At 50.3% G+C, this 24834-nt stretch overlaps 1 protein-coding gene across 1 annotated transcript; it reads right to left on the reverse strand.

Moving 5' to 3' along the window:
* Positions 1-568: 568 nt before the first annotated feature.
* On the reverse strand, positions 569-24781 carry tonsl (tonsoku-like, DNA repair protein; the record flags this gene model as incomplete). The annotated part of the gene is made up of 28 exons (XM_084451034.1): positions 24732-24781; positions 24485-24580; positions 23630-23772; positions 22519-22702; positions 22063-22192; positions 20907-21078; positions 20606-20720; positions 19606-19802; positions 18893-19045; positions 17654-17779; positions 16844-17036; positions 16546-16601; positions 14436-14525; positions 14010-14082; positions 13587-13750; positions 13221-13344; positions 11953-12194; positions 10903-11398; positions 8451-8629; positions 7143-7243; positions 6821-6977; positions 5611-5689; positions 5035-5342; positions 3747-3918; positions 2603-2778; positions 2406-2479; positions 981-1102; positions 569-780 (listed from the first exon to the last, which is right to left on the reverse strand). The coding sequence occupies exons 1-28, from the start codon at positions 24754-24756 to the stop codon at positions 569-571; spliced, it is 4359 nt and encodes a 1452-aa protein (XP_084307160.1). The 5' UTR covers positions 24757-24781.
* Positions 24782-24834: the final 53 nt, after the last annotated feature.

Genomic DNA, 24834 nt, shown 5'->3' on the forward strand with positions numbered 1-24834 from the left:
ACCCGCCCCACATGCCCCCCCCCCCACACACACACACACTAGCAAGCACACAGACGCACGCACGCGCACACACACACACACACAGACACACATGCACTATGCCACATAAAAGCAGTGTGTTTCGTGTTAGCCAAGGGAGAGAGACGGAGGGGTGACAGTGGTGATTGACTTTATTACTAGCTGATAGCTCCAGCTAGGAAGCTCACACTGAGAGGCTGCTTGGTAAAAAGGTTCTGGTTTGTGGTAGAAAACAAAGATTGAACATCGTATCAGATTCACTTTGATCGTTTTCCTTTTTGAAGCACACACAAACGCGTGACATGACACATATAAATGCACAAACGGACAGGAACACATACCACCAATGTCATACCTACATAATGCAGAAAGAAAAGTCCCTCCGAGATTTTCCACATATCAATAGGAATGGAACTGGGGGTGGGTGAGAGGCCTTAAACTGACAGGGGCTGAGCCGCCTTGTCTCGGGCCTATCGTGTGTCAGTAAGCACGGAAAGGCTGACTCAGCAGGAAAGAGGGAGTGGAGTGGAAGCGTTGAGAGTGCTCCTCTTCAGCCCTCCAGCCCTGAGGGGGCAGCAGAGAGCATGCACTTGGAGTTCCGGGAGAGGACGTGGCCCCTGTGGTGGTGCCGCTGACCCCAGGCCTGCTGTATGGCCTGGCGGTCCAGCTTGTTGAGTCCCTGGGAGCAGAGTCGCAGGTCCTGGACCAGTTCAGACAGAGTGTCCAGATCAGCCTTGTCCCAGGGCCCGGACACCTGACAGCCTTGGAGGGGAGGGGGGCAAAGACAGAGAAAGGAGGGAAAGAGAGAGAGAGAGAGAGAGATATTGAGGAGAGAGAGAGGAGAAAGTGAATACAATCACAGATGAATTATTAGATCTTGTTAGATTAGATGGTCTTGTGTCATGAAAGCCCAGGGTCAGCGATGGGTTGAGGAAGACTACAGGGCCTGCATCACATTGTACCTTGGAGGTTGAGGAGGGTCAAAGGTCGCCGGGCGTCTAGGAGGCTGTGAAGCCCCGCTGAAGTCACGGCTGGGTTCCCTGATAGGTCCAGAGACACCAGGGAGGGGCACGCAGAAAGACACCTGGACAGAGACAGACAGACAGACGGACGGACGGACAGACACAGAGTTAGAAAGGCCCATTGGAAAATAGTCTGTGGCACATATTCTCCGAATAAAATGTCGCAAGTTCCAAGAAGGGGTAGAAAGACGGAGAGAAAGACAGAGAGAAAGAGAGAGAGAGAGACCTGCCAAGAAGGGAAGAGAGAGCTTTTCATGAAAGACACAGGAAGCTCTCACACACATTGAGACAGGACCAGACAACACACGCACACACCCACAACACACCCCCACCCCCCCAACACACACACACCCACAACACACCCCCACCCCCCAAACACACACACACACACACACACCCACAACACACCCCCACCCACCCAACACACGCACACACCCACTACACACCCCCACCCACCCAACACACGCACACACCCACAACACACCCCCACCCACCCAACACACGCACACACCCACAACACACCCCCACCCCCCCAACACACACACACACACACCCACAACACACCCCCACCCCCCCAACACACGCACACACCCACTACACACCCCCACCCACCCAACACACGCACACACCCACAACACACCCCCACCCACCCAACACACACACACACACACACACACACACACACACACACACACCCAACACACACACACACCCACAACACACCCCCACCCACCCAACACACACACACACCCACAACACACCCCCACCCAACACACACACACACACACACCCACAACACACCCCCACCCACCCAACACACACACACACACACCCACAACACACCCCCACCCCCCCAACACACACACACACCCACAACACACCCCCACCCCCCAAACACACACACACACACCCACAACACACCCCCACCCACCCAACACACACACACACACCCACAACACACCCCCACCCACCCAACACACGCACACACCCACAACACACCCCCACCCACCCAACACACACACACACCCACAACACACCCCCACCCCCCAAACACACACACACACACACACCCACACCCACCCAACACACGCACACACCCACAACACACCCCCACCCACCCAACACACGCACACACCCACAACACACCCCCACCCACCCAACACACGCACACACCCACAACACACCCCCACCCCCCAAACACACACACACACCCACAACACACCCCCACCCACCCAACACACGCACACACCCACAACACACCCCCACCCACCCAACACACGCACACACCCACAACACACCCCCACCCACCCAACACACACACACACCCACAACACACCCCCACCCACCCAACACACACACACACACCTGGCCAGAGTGGCGACACTGCTGTCTGTCAGTCCGTTTCCAGCCAGGCTCAGATGTGTCAGGGAGCAGTCATCCTGTGGAACACAATACGGACCAATCAGAGGCCTGTCCTTACTCAGCAGGCCACAGACCAATGCAGACCCACGGTGTACAGCGGACAGCAGGAGGAGTGTGTGTGTGTGTGTGTGTGTGTGTACCCGGGACAGGGCTGTAGCGAGGTGCTCCAGGGCCGGGAGGTCGGCAGGTCCTCGGTGAACGGCGGACAGCTGGAGGTGTGTGAGGCAGTGCAGCGGCAGCGTCCTCAGGACCAGCTCGAACCCCGTGGAACCCAGGACATTCTGGGACAGACACACCGACTTCAGGTGGCCCGTGCCTGTATGACGACAACGGTCCTACATTTACAAAGCGATCGTGGAAACATTGACTGTCTGTGGACCGTACATGTTTCGTTACGTGTTGTCTTGTTTTCATTCTGGATCTTATGACTTCATACTTGATTTTATGTTGTTTTGTCGTATCATGTTCCTAGTTGCTATGTTTTTTTCCATTGTAATCAGGCCGGCATTGAAAAAGAGAGCTTGCTCTCAATTGTCTTCCCTCAATAAATAAAGGTTTCAATTAAATTCAGATCTTTGTTTGTCACATGTAACGTACAGTGTACAATCACAGCGAAATTGCTCCGTGATGTGCTCATTACAGATAATTACAATACACAATTTAAAAATAAAAGAAGAAATACAAATCTATACAGTATGAAGATAAGATACCGGTATGGATGGATTATGTTTATCCATTTTGTTTATTTTTATTTTATTTATTTATTCATCTTCATTAATGCTTATTGAAGTTGATTAGTAACTACTCGGCGATACTACTCAGTGTATCAGACAGAGAGCGCTTCAGCTCAAGAGTTGGATAATTAACAGTTGAGGTCAGCCTGGCAGAAGCCATTCTTGGATGATGTGGGAACTGTTAACTCCAATAAGCACAACGTTTAAATTCCAATAAACAGGTTGATTTCGGCTCCACTTTCTGTCGTTCCACGCTCAACACGCATAGTACCTTCTCGAGCGCGCACGCTCTTCAACTGACACAGGCACCCCACCACGCATGCATCACCACAAAGGGCGCTTACTTTACCGTTAAGTACATAATATAGGAGCACTATATGTTAACATGAACATCTGAAGGCGGAGAATGAACCGCCACCAGAGTCATTACGGGTGGCTGCTCAGTCCAGCGGGAGGCCGTGTTTACCTGCGAGGGCGTGAGCCAATAGGAGCTGGTGTTGCTGCTTACCTATGAGGGAGTAAGCCAATAGGAGCCGGTGTTGCTGCTTACCTGCGAGGGCGTGAGCCAATAGGAGGCGGTGTTGCTGGAGGAAGTGGGCGGTGAGGCTGCAGGCCTGCAGGGACAGCCGGGCCAGCAGGGGGCAGGCTGACAGCACACTGGCCAGGGCCTGAGACACCCCGTCTCCCAGGGGGTTCACACTCAGGTCCAGCTCCTCCAGACACTACGGGGGGGGGAGGATGGGAAGGGGAGAAGAGGAGGAAGGAGAGGGAGAGAGAAGGAAGGAGAGAGAGAGGGAGAGGAGGAAGGAGAGAGAGAGAGGAGGAAGGAGAGAGAGGGAGAGGAGGAAGGAGAGAGAGGGAGAGGAGGAAGGAGAGAGAGAGAGAGGATGAAGGAGAGAGAGGGAGAGGAGGAAGAGGAGGAAGGAGAGAGAGAGAGGAGGAAGGGAAAGGAGAACGGGAACATGGGGGGAAAAGAAAAAGTGGTGAAGGAGAGGGAGAAAGGAGGAGGAGAAGGTCTTTAATCCAGTACAAAGCTCCTATTTCTAAAGGAACGAGGGCAGGCAGGATGTTGTCAGCGGTGGTGTGGGCTGACTCTGTTAAGAGAGGCCGCTGTTTCTGAGAAGGGGAACGACGCTAACACCTCCAGCCACCACCAACACCTCCAGCCCTCTCGCTCACTTCTCACGCAGAGACAGCAACACTGGGTGGGGTTGTCCACACTAGCCACAGGCCACCCTACACACACACTACACACACACTACACACACACACAGTACACACACACAGTACACACAGTACACACAGTACACCCTACACACACTACACCCTACACACACAGTACACACTATACACACACACTACACACTACACACACACACACACACACACACACACACACACACACACACACACACACACACACACACACACACACACACACACACACACACACACACACACACACACACACACAGCCATAAAAGGACTGAATAGACATCTTGAGCTGTAATAGGCTGGGGTTTGTCTTGTGCACAACTACCCCAGCAAGGTCAGACTGGGACATTTCTACTAATACTGTCCATGGCTCTCCACTGGTACAGAAATATCAAGACTAATAATAATAATAATTACAATAATAATAACAATAATAATAATAATAAACTATATTTGTATAGCACCTTTCATACAAATAAATGCAACTCAAAGTGCTTTACAACAGATAAATGTACATGTACCGAGTGCTTCACATAAAAATAGACTTAAAATAAACAAAAATTGACACAATGTTTTTCACTGGCGACAGAAACAAATCTAAGTTAGCCATGCAGGGCCGTTACCGGAAACGCAGGTTGGGTCCTCCCTTCTAAGGCCCCCGCCACCTTCTTCAGCCCCTCCGCTGTGATCTGATTGGCGGACAGGTCCAGGATGCGGAGGCGGGGCATGGTGACGGCTGCGGCGACCAGCTCGGGGAGGAGGTCGTCGCGGAGACGGTTGCTGGAGAGGCGGAGCTCGGCGAGGCCGGCCTGGAGCTTGAGGGAGCGGAGGAGGGGGGCGAGAGAGGGCGGGGCTAAACCCAGGCCGCACACCGCCACCGAGGGAGCGCCGTCCTGCAGCTCACACAGACGGGAGACACGCCGGTCCTCCTCTGCAGGGTCACACACACACGCACGCACACACACACACACACGCACATACACGTACGCATGCACACACACACACACACATGCACACGAACGCACACACACACACACACACTCATACACACATGTGCATGCACACGCACACACACACACAGATTAATGATAGACTTCTTAGGACACCAGAATTCTTCACCAGGGTTTCAGTGATCTGTGTGTGTGTGTGTGTGTGCGCGCAGGAATGTGTGTATACGTGTGTGTGTGTGTGTTCCTCACCCACTGCCAGGCTCTGACAGGCCTTCCTGTAGCGTTCAGGCAGAGGTGGGAGGTCCCAGGAGATCACCTCAGCCAGGACCTGCAATATGCCACAGCATGGCCATCGACATCAACAAAAACAATAACAACAACAAAAATCAAGGCCCGCAATTAACCATAGTATCATCATCATCATCATCCCCCATGACCTGCAAATAACCATAATATCATAATTAACGTACAGTCATGCCTTCTTATTCTATGGTAGTGGCTAGTTCCCATAATCGCAGAGACCGGTCACACCCTAACTCCAACCCTAAGCCTTAAAGGAGTAGTAAAGGGAAAAAACATGTTTAGCCCTGTTTTAAGGTTACTTATGATCATATACAATGGTTCAGATCAAAACGTTGACAAAACTAGCACTTTTGAGAAAGTCTGATAATTGCTCTACCACCGTTTTGGTCATACAATGGAAGTGGGTGGGCACCGTGAAAAATCATTCAAAAAACATGTTAAACTCTCAATTTCAAAGACAAGAAACTCACCGAGGTGTTAGTTGGCGTTCTAATATATACTGTAATTCGCCATAAAGTAAGATTCTAGTTCATCTGGAAAGGCTTTTTTAAATATTTAGCATAGAACTATTTAGTCGCAGCACATACGTGTGTAAACGTCTGTGCGGATTTATCTACACATCTACAACGGTCGCGTCAATACAAGTCAATGGATTTCATAAAATGATCAATAAAACCCTACAGGATTCATACTTTGCGGCGAATTTGATGTCAGAACACCAACGGACAGCAATTACCCCCTCTGTGAACTTCTTGTCTTTGAAATCAAGAGTTTAACATGTTTTTGAATGATTTTTCAAGGTGCCCAACCACATCCATTGTATGACCTAAACGGTGGTAGAGCAATTATCAACTTTCTCAAAAGTGCTAGTTTTGTCAACTTTTTGATCTGAACCGTTGTATATGATCATAAGTAACCTTAAAACAGGGCTAGACATGCTATTTCCCTTTACTATTCCTTTAACCCTAACCCTAACTCTGAACCTAACTTAAACCCTAAACCTAACCCAACCCTAAACCTAGCCTTAATCCAACCCTAAACCAAAACCTAACCGTAACCTTAACCCAACCCTAAATTAACCCTAAACGGCCTCTGCGTTTATGGGAACTAGCCTTTACCCTTATTCTACCCTCCCTCCTTGTACCCCTCCCCTCACCTCCTCGTTGGTGTGCAGCACGGCCAGCAGCAGGTCGTGGGGGGAGAGCAGAGCGCCCTCTTTCTGCAGGGAGAGGCGTGGCAGCAGCCCGCAGGCCTGGTAGTACCGCTGGGCCGCCTGCTCACACAGCCAGGAGACCGAGCACGAGTCTGCCTCGCTGGACACACGGAGGGGGGGTTACACACTTACGCACGCGCGCGCACACACACGCGCACACACACACACACAGTATGCTGACACAAATATAGGCATGCACACACACGTATGCACAAGTAGACACACACACGCACACGCACACACACACACACACACACGCACCAACCTGTGTGGAACTGGGATAAGAAATACATTGTCTTGAACTCTGACCCTCATCCTGATTGGTGCAGGCATCGGCACAGTGGCAGACAATGATTGGGCTTGGACCTAAAACACACACACACACACACACACTTGAGGACTTCGTAAACCATGAACAGTCTTTGTTTTATCTTTTTATATTTCGGTGTTGACTGTACTGACCGACCAAGAGACACTTATACTGTACGTGACACAGTGGCTCACTGGCTTTGACAAACATTGGCCGGGTTTCCCGAACAAGTTACTGTAAGAAACACTTAACTCCAAAGTACTTCTTAACTCCCATACAAATGGTTGCTTAAGAAGGGTTCCTTAAAAAGGTTCTTTATTAGGAAACGCGGTCATTGTATGGAAATTAATAACTAAATCAATATATTACTATTAAATGCATTTATTTATTACTAAAATAAATGGTCATGTTGGCATTCAAGTTAGCTAACTAGCTAGATAGCAGCTAGCCTCGTGAGACCATCCTGATTTTGTGAGCTCACATTCTGTTTCTTTCGCAAATCAGTCTGGATACTCTCCATAAAGATCTGTTTGTGCCAGATCAGAAAACGATCTGGCGAATCAACGTTGGTTGTGAGGAATTTGAAATACAGGCAGGGTGGGTTTAAGTGTGACGACAGTGAGGGGCGGGTCATCACCTGCCAAGACATTTTGAAAGTGTCTGCCCTTTTCCAAACAATACCAAAGGAGATTTCCCAGATGACTATGTGAAGCAAACTATCGGGCGCGTCAGGTTAGATAGCAGCAGACTGCATAGAAATTCACCAGAATGCAGTGTTTGGTGCTCAAAATTTCCCCCTTGGACCCCCAGACACCCCTGTCCCCCTTTATGTGTCCCCCCTGGGTGCATATACCACCACGCCTGAAAATAAATCTAAGGGGAAACATTACCTTCGTTTTAAGCTCAAATATGTTTTGCGGCTCCAGTCAGATTTTGTATTCATTTTTTGGCCAAAAACTGCTCTTTTGATAGTAAAGGTTGCCGACCCCTGATCTAGAGGGATAAGGAGCTAGGACCTAGAGGGATAAGGAGCTAGGACCTAGAGGGATAAGGAGCTAGGACCCAGAGGGATAAGGAGCTAGGACCTAGAGGGATAAGGAGCTAGGACCTAGAGGGATAAGGAGCTAGGATCTAGAGGGATAAGGAGCTAGGACCTAGAGGGATAAGGAGCTAGGATCTAGAGTGATAAGGAGCTAGGATCTAGAGGGATAAGGAGCTAGGATCTAGAGGGATAAGGAGCTAGGATCTAGGGTTCTCTCTCACCTGAGTGGGGTGTGTCGGGGGCGTGTCGGGTCGGAGGTCGTCGCTGAGGGTGGGGCTCTGTGACCGGCTGACCTCCCTCCTCCCCAGCATGACCATGCCAGACAGCTGAGTCATCTTCACCTGCCGCGGCCTGGACGAGCCCTTCCTCAGAGAGACACCCCCGCTGGAGGAGGACGGAACTGCAGGACCGAGAGAGAATGAGAGAGAGAGAGAGAATGAGAGAGGTAGAGAGAAAGGGAGGGCGAGATGGGTAGAGAGAGACAGGGAGAGAAAGAGAGGGGGGTGAGAGAGAGAGAGACGGAGGGAAAGAGAGAGGGAGAGTGGAGAGAAAGAGAGGGAGAGACGGGTAGAGAGAGAGATGGGAAGAAAAAGAGAGGGAGAGATTATTATTATTAGCCTATGTGAGACAGTGACACTGCACACTATGCAGTACATGTTTGCCTATGATCCACCGCATTCGCTTGTCGTACTATGTTGCACGGCAGTCTGCATTGTAGACTCGAGTGCTGTGGATTTTGGCAGACAGCAGTGAGCGGTCGCTTTTGCACAAAACAAAACAAAATAAATAAAAAATAAAAAACAAGTAATAAGTTGTGATGTTTCACGATCAACAACCTAAATCATGAATGACACAGTCGTGCGAGCTCAGTCGAGTGCTCGATGCTTCCGCAAACACATCCTCGGAAGGGTGTGTGATTGGACGTTGGTTGCCTAGGCGCTGGGTAGCGTGCCAGCCGTTAACCCTCTGAGGGAAAGAAGGGGGGAACATTAAAAACGTCACATGCTTGTTGAATGTTATGAAAAGGCAAAATGCAAAGAAAAATTGATCTAATGTTTAAGAGAAAAGAGAGAGATGCAGAAGCTGGTGATACTGTTGTTAAAAGTAGGAGAATTTCAGAGCAAGTTGAGGACCAGAGGGAGGAAGCAGAACTAGCAGAAGGAACAGGATGGCTACTGACAGACCAGAGAAGGGACATGAACTAGGCCATCCATCTGTCAATGGGATGGATGATACTGTATCAGAACACAACAGTAGGCTATGTTTATATGATGAACCTTGTCTGGCAGACAAGATAGACAATGGCTTCTTATTATTTGTATGTAGGTTAATGTTAGCTGGCAGCTGGAACAATGCAGCATGCCTTGAAGCTGGACACAATTTTACAGTTACACTGAATTAAGTAGCCTAATCTAGTTTTAGTCATTTTGTAATTTCTTCTTATTTAAAACAGTTGAGGGTGAGAGAGAGAAGGCAGGGACTATTATATTCTATATATTCTCGCTATATATTCTCTTTATAAACTATAAATTATGTTGTGTGTCTAATTTCTACCCCAAACAGGAAATAAAAAATGTAATTTGTGTCTCTTCATGTCTAGGGGTGGGACTGTCTGGGGGGGGGTGGGACTTGAAGGTTGGAGTAGTAGTACCTGCAATAACTTAATCCTACTTTCACCCCTGGTTAGGATTAGGCTAAATAAGCACTTTATTTGTTTGAAAATGTCCCCTTTATGAAAATTGCTGAATTTCCATTGTGCTACTAAAAAATGTTGTGTGCTACTAAATCTTTCAGCATGGTAGCACAGTGCTACTTGGAGAAAAGCTAAGGGTCCAGCCCCGTCAGCGGTGGTGTGTCACCACGTTCCCTCTAGTTCTGCTGACCAGGGCTGACTCTGTTAGGAGAGGCCGCAGTTTCTGAGAAGGGGAACAATGCTAACACCTCCAGCCACCACCAACACCTCCAGCCCTCTCGCTCACTTCTCACGCAGAGACAGCAACACAAACGCACACACAGTACACACACTACACACACACACACAACACCCTACACCCAAACAGCCATAAAAGGACTGAATAGACATCTTGAGAGATGGAGAGACGGGTAGAGAGAGAGAGAGGGAGAGATGGAGAGACGGGTAGAAAGGGGGCGCGCGTGCGAGAGAGGGTCGGGTAGAGAGGGAGAGAGAGAGACGAGTAGAGAGAGAGAGAAGGAAGGAAGAAGGGGAGAGTTAAGAACGTTTTTTGAAGAAATGATTTTTCTAGTAAGAGTAGCATCTACTGAGCCCAGGACACTGTGGAGGAAAAACGACCAGGGAAGGTATTTATCAAGCATCTCAGAGTAGAAGTGCTGATCTAGGATCTGTTGTCCCGTTTGAATGAAATCATATGGAGAGGTGGGGCTCTGATCCTAGATCAGCACTCCTCCTCTGAGACGCTTGATAAATACAGGTCCAGGCCTCAAGAGAGGGACCAGGCCAAGACCTCACGCCACAAAAACAGCCTCTTCCCCACATCCATCAGCCTCGTCAACGAGGCTCGTGTCCCCCCTCTGACCCCCTCTTGAATCTTGAATCTAAAAGGGAGGTCTGTTATTGCGGCTTCTCGGTTCATGTGGGTGCTACAGCCGAGCCTGTGTGTGTGTGTGTGTGTGTGGTGGTCGCTAGCTACACACCCCTGCTAGCCCCGTCGTTCACTGCCGACGGCCTGTGCTGGCTCCTCCCCGCCGACGCCGACGTCGCACTAGGCTCCGCCCTCCTCCATTCCTGCTCTGCCCCTACTCTCCTCCTCTTCTTGGGCTGAACGTCCCCAAGGTCATCCTCTAGCCAATCATCTGCCAGGTACTCCTCCTCGGGAACCAGCGCCGACCTGCTATTGGCCGGCGTGCTGCTGAACTGGGGCTGTGATAGGTGACCTTGGGAGATGAGGCGGGTCTTGGCACTGCCCAGGCTGCGGATGGCGCTGTGGTACTCTTCCCTGGCGAAGACAGAGGGGGGCGGCGCCGCCATCTCCGCCACCTCTCGGCCGTCGGGCGCGGCGCAAGCGACGTCCTGGTTGGTTGAGGCGTCCTGTTGACCGGGGTCCGCTGGGATTTGTAGTCTTGGACGAACGGGCCGGAGGGGGCTGAGGGTGCGGTCCAGGTCACTGTGGTCAGAGGAGCTGCTGTCATCCTGAGGGAGAGAGGAAGGGTGAGGAACAAAACATGGGGGGGATTTCCTGAATGCCAGTGCCTGATGACTTGGGGCGGTCGGTCTCTCTCTCTTGTCTCTCTTTGACTGTCTGTCTCTGTCTCTGTCTCCCCTCACTGTCCCCAACTCTGTCCCCGTCTTAGCCATTGTGATCGGCACTGTAAGACCACAGCAGAACTGTACCCGTGATGGTCAAGGTCAAGGTCAAGGTCACCAAAGGTTGCACCAAAGTGCTGTACAATATATAAAATAAACTAAAACAAAAAACAGAATAAAGTGCACATCATCACAGAACAATAAAAGGACAGGACACAAAACAGGACAGGGGATGTAGGCTATCAGGCCTCAAAAGCCAGTGAAAACAAGTGCATTTTAAGCTGAGACTTAATGATGGGCAATATTCAACAGCCTAATAAGCACAGTGACACTGAGAAAGAGGCCCACCCAGGTTGAACCAAAGAGGCCTAGCTACCCACTGATGTTCAACCCCTGCCCTCCTACTACCACACTCCTCTGGTGCCCTCCAGCCTCCTTACCCCGTAGAGCACCGAGGCCTCAGTCCCCCTGTGGCGGCGTGCTGAAGCATTGGAGCGCCTCCGTGTGGGGCTGGGCGGTACTGCAGCTTCGCGCCCCGGGGAGCTCCTGGCCCTGGGAGGGCGCTGGCTGGATGACTGGCGCCCCCCAGAGCTCGGTGCCAGCGGCTCCGAGTTCTCTGCGTCAAACAGCTGGCTGTCTTGCAGGCCGTGGAAGGGTTGGGCTGGCACTGGAGCCGCTAGCACTGGGGAGGAGACGAATGGATGAGGACAGGACAGAAGGGGATGAGGAGAGGACTTTTACACTGTTACACAGCAGAGCGATTTTCAACTTGTTACACAGTGGAACAGTTTTCAGGTTAAATTCCTATCCTAGATTAAAAAGAGTACAGTTAAAAATATAAATTGAAGGTCCTTTAAAACAATCACATACTAGGCTTTGTCTACTGTATGTGTGTGTGTGTGTTTGTGTGTGTGTGTGTGTGTGTGGGATGACTATGTGTGTGTGTGTGTGATGACTAGCCCTAGATTAAATATCCCATACGATGCTTATCTACACTCCCAAAAAGGTTCAGCAGTAGAACAGTGGGCTTAGACAACTATCCAGACACACTGAACTGAACTAAACTGAACTGAACTAAACTGAACTGAGTTCTCCCTTGGTGTCCCCTGGAGCCAAGCCTCTCCTCCCCCAGACAGGGCCCTCCTCTCCTCCCCCAGCCAGGGCCCTCCTCTCCTCCCCCAGCCAGGGCCCTCCTCTCCTCCCCCAGCCAGGGCCCTCCTCAGCCCTCCTCTCCTCCCCCAGCCAGGGCCCTCCTCAGCCCTCCTCACCTCCCCCAGCCAGGGCCCTCCTCACCTCCCCCAGCCAGGGCCCTCCTCAGCCCTCCTCTCCTCCCCCAGCCAGGGCCCTCCTCAGCCCTCCTCACCTCCCCCAGCCAGGGCCCTCCTCACCTCCCCCAGCCAGGGCCCTCCTCAGCCCTCCTCTCCTCCCCCAGCCAGGGCCCTCCTCAGCCCTCCTCACCTCCCCCAGCCAGGGCCCTCCTCACCTCCCCCAGCCAGGGCCCTCCTCAGCCCTCCTCTCCTCCCCCAGCCAGGGCCCTCCTCAGCCCTCCTCACCTCCCCCAGCCAGGGCCCTCCTCACCTCCCCCAGCCAGGGCCCTCCTCACCTCCCCCAGCCAGGGCCCTCCTCAGCCCTCCTCACCTCCCCCAGACAGGGCCCTCCTCAGCCCTCCTCACCTCCCCCAGCCAGGGCCCTCCTCAGCCCTCCTCACCTCCCCCAGCCAGGGCCCTCCTCAGCAGCCTCTCAGTGAGGCTGGCCTCCTGCCTGGTCTCCTGGTCCAGCTCTCGGCTGTAGATCCTCTGCCAGTGATGCAGGCTGTCCAGGGGGGTCTCACCCTGAGGGGGAAGGGGGGAGGGGATGATGAGACACACACACAGACGGACGGACGGACGGACACACACACACACACACAAACCTGAACAATGGGCGCACACACGCGCGCGCGCGCGCACACACATACACACACACACACACACACACCGATGGAAGCCTGTAGAAAACACAAACAAGTGCCCAGATGCTAAACATGCACGTGCACACCATGGATGTGCACACACACACACAGGCACACACACACCTTGGAGTTGCGTACGGTGACAGAGGCGCCTCTCTCCACCAGCAGTCTGGCCACCAGGAAGTGTCCGCAGGTCAGGGCGTCGTGCAGCGGCGTCACGCCCTCACACAGAGGACCCCCGGGGTGACTCACGCTAGCTCCCCGCTCCAGCAGCAACGCCACGATCTCTGGAGAGAGGGGCGGGAGAGAGGCGAGAGAGAGAGACAGACAAAGATGGCAAGAGAGAGAGAGACAGAGACCGAGAAAGAGACAGAGGGAGAGACAGAGGGAGGCGGGGGGGTGAATGAGAGGAGGGAGAGAGATAGTCAACTAAATGGTACACAAAAGTCCAACACTCAAGCTCAACAAGAAAATTGTGTTAGAGAGTGAGGCTGAGTGAAGCCGTGTGTGTGTGTGTGTGTGTGTGTGTGTGTGTGTGTGTGTTACCATGGTGCCCGTGGTTGCAGGCTTCATGGAGAGGTGTCCAGCCACAGTAGTCCATGGGGTTAATAGGATGACCCTGAGAGAGAGACCACAGTAGTCCATGGGGTTAATAGGATGACCCTGAGAGAGAGACCACAGTAGTCCATGGGGTTAATAGGATGACCCTGAGAGAGAGACCACAGTAGTCCATGGGGTTAATAGGATGACCCTGAGAGAGAGACCACAGTAGTCCATGGGGTTAATAGGATGACCCTGAGAGAGAGACCACAGTAGTCCATGGGGTTAATAGGATGACCCTGAGAGAGAGAGAGAAAGAGACTTCATATCTGTGGAATAAAGAGACAGGGAGGGAGAGAGAAAGGAGAGATAGAAAGAGAGAGAGAGAGAGGTAGAGAGAAATTAGCGAGAGAGAGAGGTCAGAAGTATCACCTGCTCCACCAGGTACTGGACCTGCTTCAGGTTGCCGTCGATGCAGGCCCTGTGCAGGGACGTCTCCCCCTTCTCGTTCCTCTTGTTCCACTGAGGACAGGGAGACAGACGAGAGAGGCTCAGAACCAGAGAGAGAGGCTCGGAACCAGAGAGAGGCTCAGAACCAGAGAGAGAGGCTCGGAACCAGAGAGAGGCTCAGAACCAGAGAGAGAGGCTCAGTCCCAGAGAGAGGCTCAGTCCCAGAGAGAGGCTCAGAACCAGAGAGAGAGGCTCGGAACCAGAGAGAGGCTCAGAACCAGAGAGAGGCTCAGAACCAGAGAGAGGCTCGGAACCAGAGAGAGGCTCAGAACCAGAGAGAGGCTCAGAACCAGAGAGAGGCTCAGAACCAGAGAGAGAGGCTCGGAACCAGAGAGAGGCTCAGAACCAGAGAGAGGCTCAGAACCAGAGAGGCTCAGAACCAGAGAGAGGCTCAGAACCAGAGAGAGGCTCAGAACCAGAGAGAGGCTCAGAACCAGAGAGGCTCAGAACCAGAGAGAGGCTCAGAACCAGAGAGAGGCTCGGAACCAGAGAGGCTCAGAACCAGAGAGAGGCTCAGAACCAGAGAGGGGCTCAGTCCCAGAGAGAGGCTCAGAACCAGAGAGAGGCTCAGAACCAGAGAGAGGCTCAGAACCAGAGAGAGGCTCAGAACCAGAGAGAGGCTCAGAACTAGGGCTGGGTATCGGTACTCGATACCTTGTACTGGATGGAAACAAACCGATACCAAGTAGCATCGAAACATCTTCAGTCAAACCAGTACTTCATTCCATCCTTTTTGTATTGAGATCTAGGATAAAAAGACGTTGTAATATGGTCCAATCACATGAAGCGTTCTTCAATTTAATGCGACACGTGATTGGCCCATTACGGCAGACAGCTACAATCCGTCTGGTGAAATCGACTGCAACTGCGAGTTGTTGAAATGCATAAAAACGTGGATTTCCCCCATTATCTAGCTAGCTAGCTAGCATTAGCAACCCAACTGTAATGCATTGCTTAGTGCATTGGTTACTTAGTGGTAGTTTTAACTTCTGTAGCAGCGAAATGTGTTCAGGCTAACGTTATTAACTAATGTTATGCTTAATGTTAAGACCCCCCTAGGCCTACTACCACAACTGCTACTGCTGATGTTGCCACCCCCAGCAGCAGCCTTGACACACCGTTCACATTAGCTGCAAGGTCACGGATGACTCAAAAATGTGTAGTCACTGTCAGTACTTATATTGTAATAAATGCAGTTTGATACTCTTTTAAACACTTTCAAAATGTATTCTTGTAAAAATTATTTGAATGTGGGAGGATTGATGGCATTTTACACAACGGAATGCTTCCATTCACATCATGGTTATGGAATGGAAAAAATGCAAAAACTAAATTCAAAGTATCCATTGAAGTATTCAATTGGTATCGGTATCAATTTAAGGGTATCGGTATCGTAATTTTTGAAATGATAACCAGCCCTACTCAGAACCACAGAGAGGCTCAGAACCACAGAGAGGCTCAGAACCACAGAGAGGCTCAGAACCAGAGAGAGGCTCAGAACCAGAGAGAGGATGAGTCCCAGAGAGAGGATGAGTCCCAAAGAGAGGATGAGAAGCAGAGAGAGCAGTGAGCACACAGAGGGTCCCAGAAGCTCCGGTCTAGAACAGAGCCCTGCAGGACCAATCAATCAAGCTGGATTTATATAGCGCCCTTCATGATACCCAGAGCGCTTTACAGAGTATTCATTCAGACACAGTCATCCCGGTGGTGATAAGCTACATCTGTAGCCACAGCTGCCCTGGGGCAGACTGACAGAAGCGTGGCTGCCAATCAGCGCCTAGGCCCCTCCGACCACCACCAACATTCATTCACATCATACGTTGCATGTCTTTATGATGGTGGGGGAAGCCGGAGTACCCGGAGGGAACCCACGCAGGCACGGGGAGAACATGCAAACTCCACACAGAAAGGACCTGGAACGACCGGGATTCGAACCCAGGACCTTCTTGCTGTGAGGCGACAGTGCTAACCACTGAGCCACCGTGCTGCCCACAAGCACTGAGCCACAGACCAGTACTGGTACCATACTCACCCTGCCGGCTCTCCTTCTCCCAGTCACCATCTTATCGTACTCCTCCAGATCATCGTCTGAGGAGACAGACACACTCAAACTAAAGTCTTATCATTCAGCCTCCTAGAACCTAAACAATTCATGACGGGTGAGAAACATTGAGCAGAAGCCGTGCAAATCATCTAATGACTAACAAAACCGGACGGTCGGTATGCGGGCGATAGCTACTGTGGAGCCCCCTGATTCTGCCTGTGAGCTACCGGTCCCTGCAGGGGCCAAACCTCGCCGGGGATGGAGGAGGGGGGGTTGGTTTCCTCACCCGAGTCTGACAGAGGGATATCGCTGTCTTCCAGAGGCTCACTGTTCTCCTCCTCCTCCTCCTCCTCTCCCTCACTCCCGTCCGCGCTGCCGCCGTCGGCACCGCACAGCTCCTGCAGGCGCGCCTCCGTGTCATCATCCTGTGACGAGCCGCCCCGCCTCTGGGCCGCCAGCCACGCCCTCAACACGCGCTTCTGGGGGGGTTAAGACGTTAGGTATGACACGGGACAAGATAGAGGTGTATGGACAGTGAACCCGGCTACAGTTTACCATCCTCTAATAGCTCACCTGTAGTCTAGTCTGGCCTAGACTCACAGGTCAGTCTCTGAACGCTGCGCTCGACTAGAGACTGAAGACATTCGTCAAGATTTCTTCGCTAAAAGTGGGTGGAAACAATTTGAGAGATTGAAAAAAACCCTGCATTGCAGAACCAATCCTAATTCTTTAGGGTGGTCCTTCCTAACGGGGTGGTGAATGTTTTGTTTTGATTCTCCACTCCAGTTTGTTTGGAGGACACCATTTCCGGTGTCCCTATTGGAGATGTACACCCTATTGGAAATGTACACCCTACTGGAGATGTACACCCTATTGGAGATGTACAGGTAGGCAGTGGTGCCGGGTGGTGCCGGTGTGGTTGGTAGCGTTGTTTTTTGGCGTTGTTCTAGCGAAAACTTTCGATGGGGATGTCTCCCGACTTTCAGAGGCGGAGATCTCCAGAGCCTGGCATCGCGAGACTAAGTCTGGCCAGCTCTCTGCGTTGTACCTCACCTGTAGTCTAGTCTAGACCAGCTCTCTCTGTGTGATATCTCACCTGTAGTCTAGTCAGACCAGCTCTCTGGGCACAGCTCAGGGCCGTAGCGTAGCTGGAGTCTATGTCCTCCAGAGCATGGCCACTGTCCTCCTGGGATCCCGCAATGTTCAGCCACGTCTTACACTCCTGAGAGAAAGACAGACACACACACACACACACGCACGCACGCACGCACGCACACACACAAAAAACTTGCATTTGAAGGGCAATGCTCGTTTTTGACAACCTGGACCTTATTTACGACATATTATAAGAAGTTTGACTCACCGCGATCACTTTTGTGTAGTTCGGAGGCCTGTAGAAGAAATTTAAAATCCAGCGCGAGCCAGTATATCCATGTAATGACGGTGACCGGGGCACCGAGAATGCAGTTTCTCAAAATCTATTTTCGGCCGCTAAACGGTTGTTTTCATCAATCAGATTGGATGAATCGACAGTTGAGATTCCTCAACGCGAGCCATTGTTGTGGTTTTCAAATACGGGGTCTTTAGCCTCTGTAATATGATATTTACACGCCTTTCCCCACTTGCTCCAGCACGCATGCGCACAGGCCAGCGCGCAGACGGGCTATTCTCCCTCACATTCTCTGCGCTACGATCGTTGTTGGTGCCGAGAATATTGTCGTCGTCATTCGTCAGCAACAATCCGATTGTAGCGCAGAGAATGTGAGGGAGAATAGCCAGTCTGCGCGCTGGCCTGTGCGCATGCGTGCTGGAGCAAGTGGGGAAAGGCGTGTAAAGATCATATTACAGAGGCTAAAGACCCCGTATTTGAAAAACCACTACAATGCCTCGCGTTGAGGAATCTCAACTGTCGATTCATCCAATCTGATTGACGAAAACAACCGTTTAGCGGCCGAAAATAGATTTTGAGAAACTGCATTCTCGGTGCCCCGATCACCGTCATTACATGGATATACTGGCTCGCGCTGGATTTTAAATTTCTTCTACAGGCCTCCGAACTACACCAAAGTGATCTCGGTGAGTCAAACTTCTTATAATATGTCGTAAATAAGGTCCAGGTTGTCAAAAACGAGCATTGCCCTTTAACATAAATGAAAACTGACATAGCTTTGTGCAACACGACTAAGCCTAATCTTCTCAGAACGGAGAATACACATTCTGTCTTTATGTAACATAGTTATAAGAAAGCAAGAAGAGAACAGCCTGTCCAGCCCCGTCCGAAAGCCCCAGTCACCCCAGGGGGCTCCCGGCCGGAGCGAGCCCAGGGTTGGTGTACCTCGGTGGGGTTGCCCTGCCGGAGGCCCAGCTCCAGCCTGTAGTGCTCCAGGGCCTGGGAGTGCTGTCGCAGGTCGGTGTGTGTGGCGGCCAGGGACACGTGGATGACAGCCAGCTCCCTGGCCGGCTTCCCCAGCGCCTCGGCACCGGACAGCTACGCACGTGCACACACACACAGACACGTGCACGCGCACACAGAGACAGACACGCACACACAGACAGACACGCACACGCACACACGTGCACGCACACACAGACACGTGCACGCACACACAGACACGCACACAGAGACAGACACGCACACGGACATACAGACACGTGTACGCACACACAGAGACAGACACACACACAGACAGACATGCACACACATAGACAGACAGGCACACACATAGACGCACGCACAAGCGCACACACGCACGCACACACGCTCACACACACACACACACACACACACACACACGGTCACCGGCAGGAAGAAGGGTCCTGCAGTGTATTAAACCCAGCATATCCAGTACATTTGGTGGGGGGGGGGCTGGGGGCAGGGGGGAGTTATGCATTGAAAACATTAACAGGGTACCAAACAGGAAGTGAGATGGTCAGGGCTAGACGCATGCATGGGTGTGATTGTGTGTGTGTGTTGTGTGCGTGTTTGAGGTGTGAGGCTGTGTGTGTGTGTGTTTGAGATTTGAGGGTGTGCTTGTGAGTGTCTCTCACCTGTGCCCGGTATGCATCAAGGGCTTTGCGGTAGCAGCCCACCTTACAGTACAGGTCTCCCAGCTGCTCGGCCAGCCCCACGGCCTCCTGGGTAGTCTGGCCCTCTCCCAGCTGCTCGGCCAGACCCACAGCCTCCTGGGTAGTCCGGCCCTCCCCCAGCGCCTCCCCCGCCTCCTCAAGCTGACAGCCTCGGATCGCTACGGCAACCATGAACAGAATATGCGCATATTTTGTGATCATTTATTGGATGCTTTCAATGTTAGCTTCTTTTCAAAGCCTGGTTAAAGGACCATACCGGTCTAAATATGATTTGATCTCCTTAAACTAGTCACTCAATGTATATCACATTACCGCAATCCATTTTCCGAAGCAAAGCTCACGTTAAAAGATATGTGCATTTTACTTGCATTTCAAAAGTTGAATGTGATGGCTTTAAAATATATTTTTAAATTGTTCCCCCATTGCGCTGACAAACTCGCCCCGGTTAGTTTCAAATAATTTTCTGTAGTTTCCATTTTATATTATTTTCGTTTGAATCCGTTGACTCCTGCGCTATTCTCTAATCCACCTACAGTACGCTAGATTCTCTACAGGCGTCCCTAGCAACGGCTACCATGTAAACAGGAAGAAGACAGACCGCTGGCATAGGGTACCCAAAGAGGGTTAAAACGAAAATAATAACTACTGAAAATTATTTGAAACTAACCGGGGCGAGTTTGTCAGCAATTTAAAAATAGGTTTTGAAGCCATCACGTTGAACTTTTGAAATAAAAACAGCAAAAATGCAAATATCTTTTAACGTGAAGCTTTGCTTCAGAAAATGGATTGCAGTAATGTGATATACATTGGGTGACTAGTTTGAGGAGATCAAATCATATTTAGACCGGTATGGTCCTTTAATATCACTAACTCAGTCTTTCTCTCTCTCTCCATCTCTCTATAGCTCCACCTCCATCTTTCTCCATCTGTCCAATGCTCTACTCCTCTCTCTCGGTCTCACCATATTTGAAAGCTTTCTTGACGGCCTCTCTGTCTATTGGCTGCTGGGAGCCGAGCGTGAAGGCCCTCTTCAGGGAACGCCTCGCTGCCACGAAGTCCCCCAGAGACAGCTGCACCTGGACACACACACACACACGTGAACAAACAGGTACAGACACAGATACAATAGAGGGAGAGAGAAAGGGGGAGAGAGAGAGAGAGAGCTAAGAGCGAAAGAGAGATAGGAAAGAGAGAGAGAGAGAGAGAGAGAGAGAGAGAGAGAGAGAGAGAGAGAAAGAGGTGTAAAGTGTGTTAGTTCTTACCTTGCCTATGCAGTGGAAGCACTCGCTCTCACTGAACTTGTCCTTCATCTTGCGGGCGCACTCCTTGGCCTGCTCCAGACAGCGCACAGCGTTGGAATGCTGCCCGTGACGGAAGTAGATGTTTCCCAGGTTAAAGTTGGCCCGGTAGAGGTCTTCCAGCAGCTGGTTCTTCCTATGCACGAACCACAGAACAATCACAAACTCATTTAGGGTTGCAAAATTCTGGGAATATTCACAAACTTAGTAAGGTCGAGTAGCTGTGTGCACATCCAACCTCTCTTTAGGCCAGGTGCAGGATAAATTGTTCTATTAGATTGTTCTATTATGTCTTTATTATTATGTGATCATGTGTTTGTACTTTTAATTGCACTTTCTACTACATTAATGTGATGGCCGATATGCACCATAGGCTTACTTAATTGACAATGATGTCAGTGTGATGTCACTGGCTCACCGCCTATATATAGGCTACCTGGCGACCTGTCATTTTAAGTCATTTTGCCTGAAGAAGACCTGGTGGTCGAAACGTTGCTCGAATAAAGTATTGGGAGCTGTAATCCAGTGTGCGATTATTCCTCTTTCTCTTCAATATTCACAAACTTCCCCAATGGAAATGAATGGGAAAACATGGAAAGTCATGGGAATTAACGGGCTTAAATTCTGTTTTGCAGGTGTGAAGGTGTGAAAAAACATTTTAGTAAGCTGAAATAAAAATAAAAACTAGACTTGACAAAAAAACGATAACTAACTAAAACTGTAGTGTGTTTACAAAACTCACTAAAATAAACTACAATTATTGAGATAATGTCCTTAGTTTTAGTCTTTTTTTACATAAGCCTAGTGTTTTGGGTGGATATGAAATCTATCCTTTTTTTTTTTTGCTGTGCCTCTGCGCAGAAGTAACCTGACGTGCGCCAGATGGTTTGTTTCACACGCAGTGAAACAACGTTGAGAAAGGATGGTCTCACGAGGCTAGCGCAGAAGAAAAAAAAAACCTAACTAAACTAGCAAACCTGCTTTAAAACTAATCAAAACTAAACTGAAATTGAAAACAAAAAGTTAAAACGATATAAAAATAAAAACTAATGAAAAAAGCAAAACTATTATAACCGTGGTTAGGAGGAGAGTGTGGGTCAGGTTCAGGTGATGTTCTTACTCTGCGATGAAAACGCTGCGACGGATGAAGTCACTGCATCGCTTGGGCTCCCCCAGGTGGTCGCACACCAGCCCCAGGTTGAGGAAGAGACGTGCCCGCATCTCGCTCAGCTCCCGAGATGTCACCGTGCCTGGCGGTGGGTACATACTTATATAAAACTGGTGGTACATAGTTAGCCTGGCGTCGCCATCCTGATCACGTGAGCTGATATTCTGTTCCTCTCCGTAGATCAGCCTGGCCACAATCCCATTCACCCTTGAAACCGTTTATCTAATATAGGGCAGGTTTGATACAACAATTTCCAGACCCTTCGCACTTTTCTATCTACCTGTTGTATAATTTTTACTTTATAGTAGAACTAAATACACACACACACACACACACACACACACACACACACACACACACACACACACACACACACACACACACACACACACACACACACACACACACCTTCCAGACGCTCGTCTACAATAGCCAGGCTCTTCTTGAATGCTTCCTCCGCCTGCTTCAAGCTGTCTTTTGATTGGTCAGACTCAAATTGGAAGAGGAAGGTTCGGCCAATGGTGGCCAAGGCCCTCTGCTCCTCTGCGTGATCTCTAACAGAGCGGGCCAAGTCCAGATGACACCCCTGGTGCTGTAGAGACGAAACAAACACAACCCCCACACACCACAGAATCAGCCTTATTCATTTATTGACTCATTCATTTTTACATTAATTCCTGTCCCTTGTCCTCTGGTCACATGGTTGTCAGCCCTACCATCTATTGACTATCCATCAACTCGTGTAGTGACATCAAGTGGTAACCTCTGTCTGCTGCAGCGGTTGAAATCCCAACCCGTTTCACGTCCAGACACAGACAGAAAGACTGACTGAAGCCATTGGGTCTGTCCCAATTCAAGGGTTGCATCCTACCTAGGCCGGATTTGAAGGCTGCTACGTCACAGCGGGGCGACAAGTGCTGTCCCAATTAATTCAGCTTACGAAGAGTCCTCCGAATGCAGACCACAAATGCGGCCTACTTTTGACGAATTTGAAGGACACAATTGATGGATCCTTCGCGGCCTGCCCTCGCGGCCTCCCTCCCAGAATGCGTTTTGGTCCGGATGAATTCCTGTACAAGTCACCATTGCTCGGATTTTAAAACGTTTTTAAACCTCTTTGATGTTAATATTATTACGTTTTAATAAAATGTAATGCCTGATAGTACCACCATAGAATCCCAATATGTGGAAACTTCATCCAAATTACGCCTGTATCTACGAGTTTAGATAGACGATTTAGATAGGCATTTTCTGTGGGGTTTCCATAACAACAGGACAGGTCGCGCTATGTTACCTCAGGACAGGTCGCGCTACCGGCACGCGGTGCGCTTGGCACGCGCTTGGGGCTGCCTAGGCAACAAAATGACGAGTTGGGAATCCTCCGTAGGCTAGACCGTCCCATTTCACAAAACGTTTACATCCGGCCTCCCTGGCCTGAAGGACGCGACCTACGTAGACCGCGTAGGCTGCGACCTAGGTAGGATGCAACCCTTGAATTGGGACAGACCCATTCACTCACCTTCAAAGCAGCCTTGATGTTGCCCATCTCCGCGTAGCACTCTCCAATCTTACGATTGGCCACAGCTCGTCCAATCACATCGTTCAGCACCTCAGAAAGAGCCAGCTCCTGACGGTGCTCTTGGATGGCAGCCCCGTAGTCACCTGAGATAGACAAGTGATTTAATGTACTTACACAGTGGAAGAGTAGATGGACTGCACTTATACAGCGCCTTTCTACCTTAACGGACAAAGCACTTTACAATGACCTCTCAATCACACATTCACACACACACAAACTCAACATTACCAGACTCTGATTGTTTTTCACTGCCGTTGTTTTCGCGTTTGGAAATACATGGGAGTGAATGCAGCTGACGGCTCACTATGGCTCATTCACCTCCATGTATTTCCAAACGTGATTCAGTTATTTTGACTATTTTGGCTCTTGAAGTGGTTTTTACACTGAACTTTTAACATTGAAGTCAACGGGCACTTCCGCATCCGCACCCCCAATTACGTCAGACTGATCTGAGGTGAATAAGGCGAATTGGGAGCAATTTGGGGATCAGAGTCTTGCTCAAGGACACTTCGACATGTGGAGGAGCCGGGAATCGAGTTGTGTCAACGTTTTGATCTGAACCATTGTATATGATCATAATTAACCTTAAAACAGGGCTAAACATGATTTTTCCCTTTACTACTCCTTTAAAACTAACTTTTTGGCTTACCAGCCAACCGGTAAATGAAAAAAAATTACCTGGCAGATTTTTTTAATTTTAATTTTGCCAGCCATCGGCTAGTAAATCGAGTTAACTTTAACCCCTGCTTGTGGATGGGGGTTAGCCAATGATAATTGCCCATGTTACCAACATACCATTTCTGGACAGCAACTCCCCCAGCTGATTGCACAGGTTGGCTTCTTCTTTAATGTTACTGTTGTTCTGGGCTTTGATCTTGGCTTTCTCTAACTCTACAACACCAGAGGAGAGAAGACGAGGCAGTGAGACGTCGTCTCATCAAAACAATACAACATACATCCATTGTACGGAGTTATCCACAACTAAAGTCATCGTAGCTAGACGTTTTGCAGAAGTTATCCAACACTAATGTTTCATACTCACGCTTAATCTCCCGCGAGGAGCTCATTTTGTCAGCAATTAGTGTCCTTGACAGCCAAATTCACCAACCAGCAAGAGCTAAATAAGGTTAGGAGCAAGTTAGCCA

This window comes from Borostomias antarcticus (genome assembly GCF_949987555.1).
Source record: "Borostomias antarcticus genome assembly, chromosome: 16".
NCBI classification, from domain to species: Eukaryota; Metazoa; Chordata; class Actinopteri; order Stomiiformes; family Stomiidae; genus Borostomias; species Borostomias antarcticus.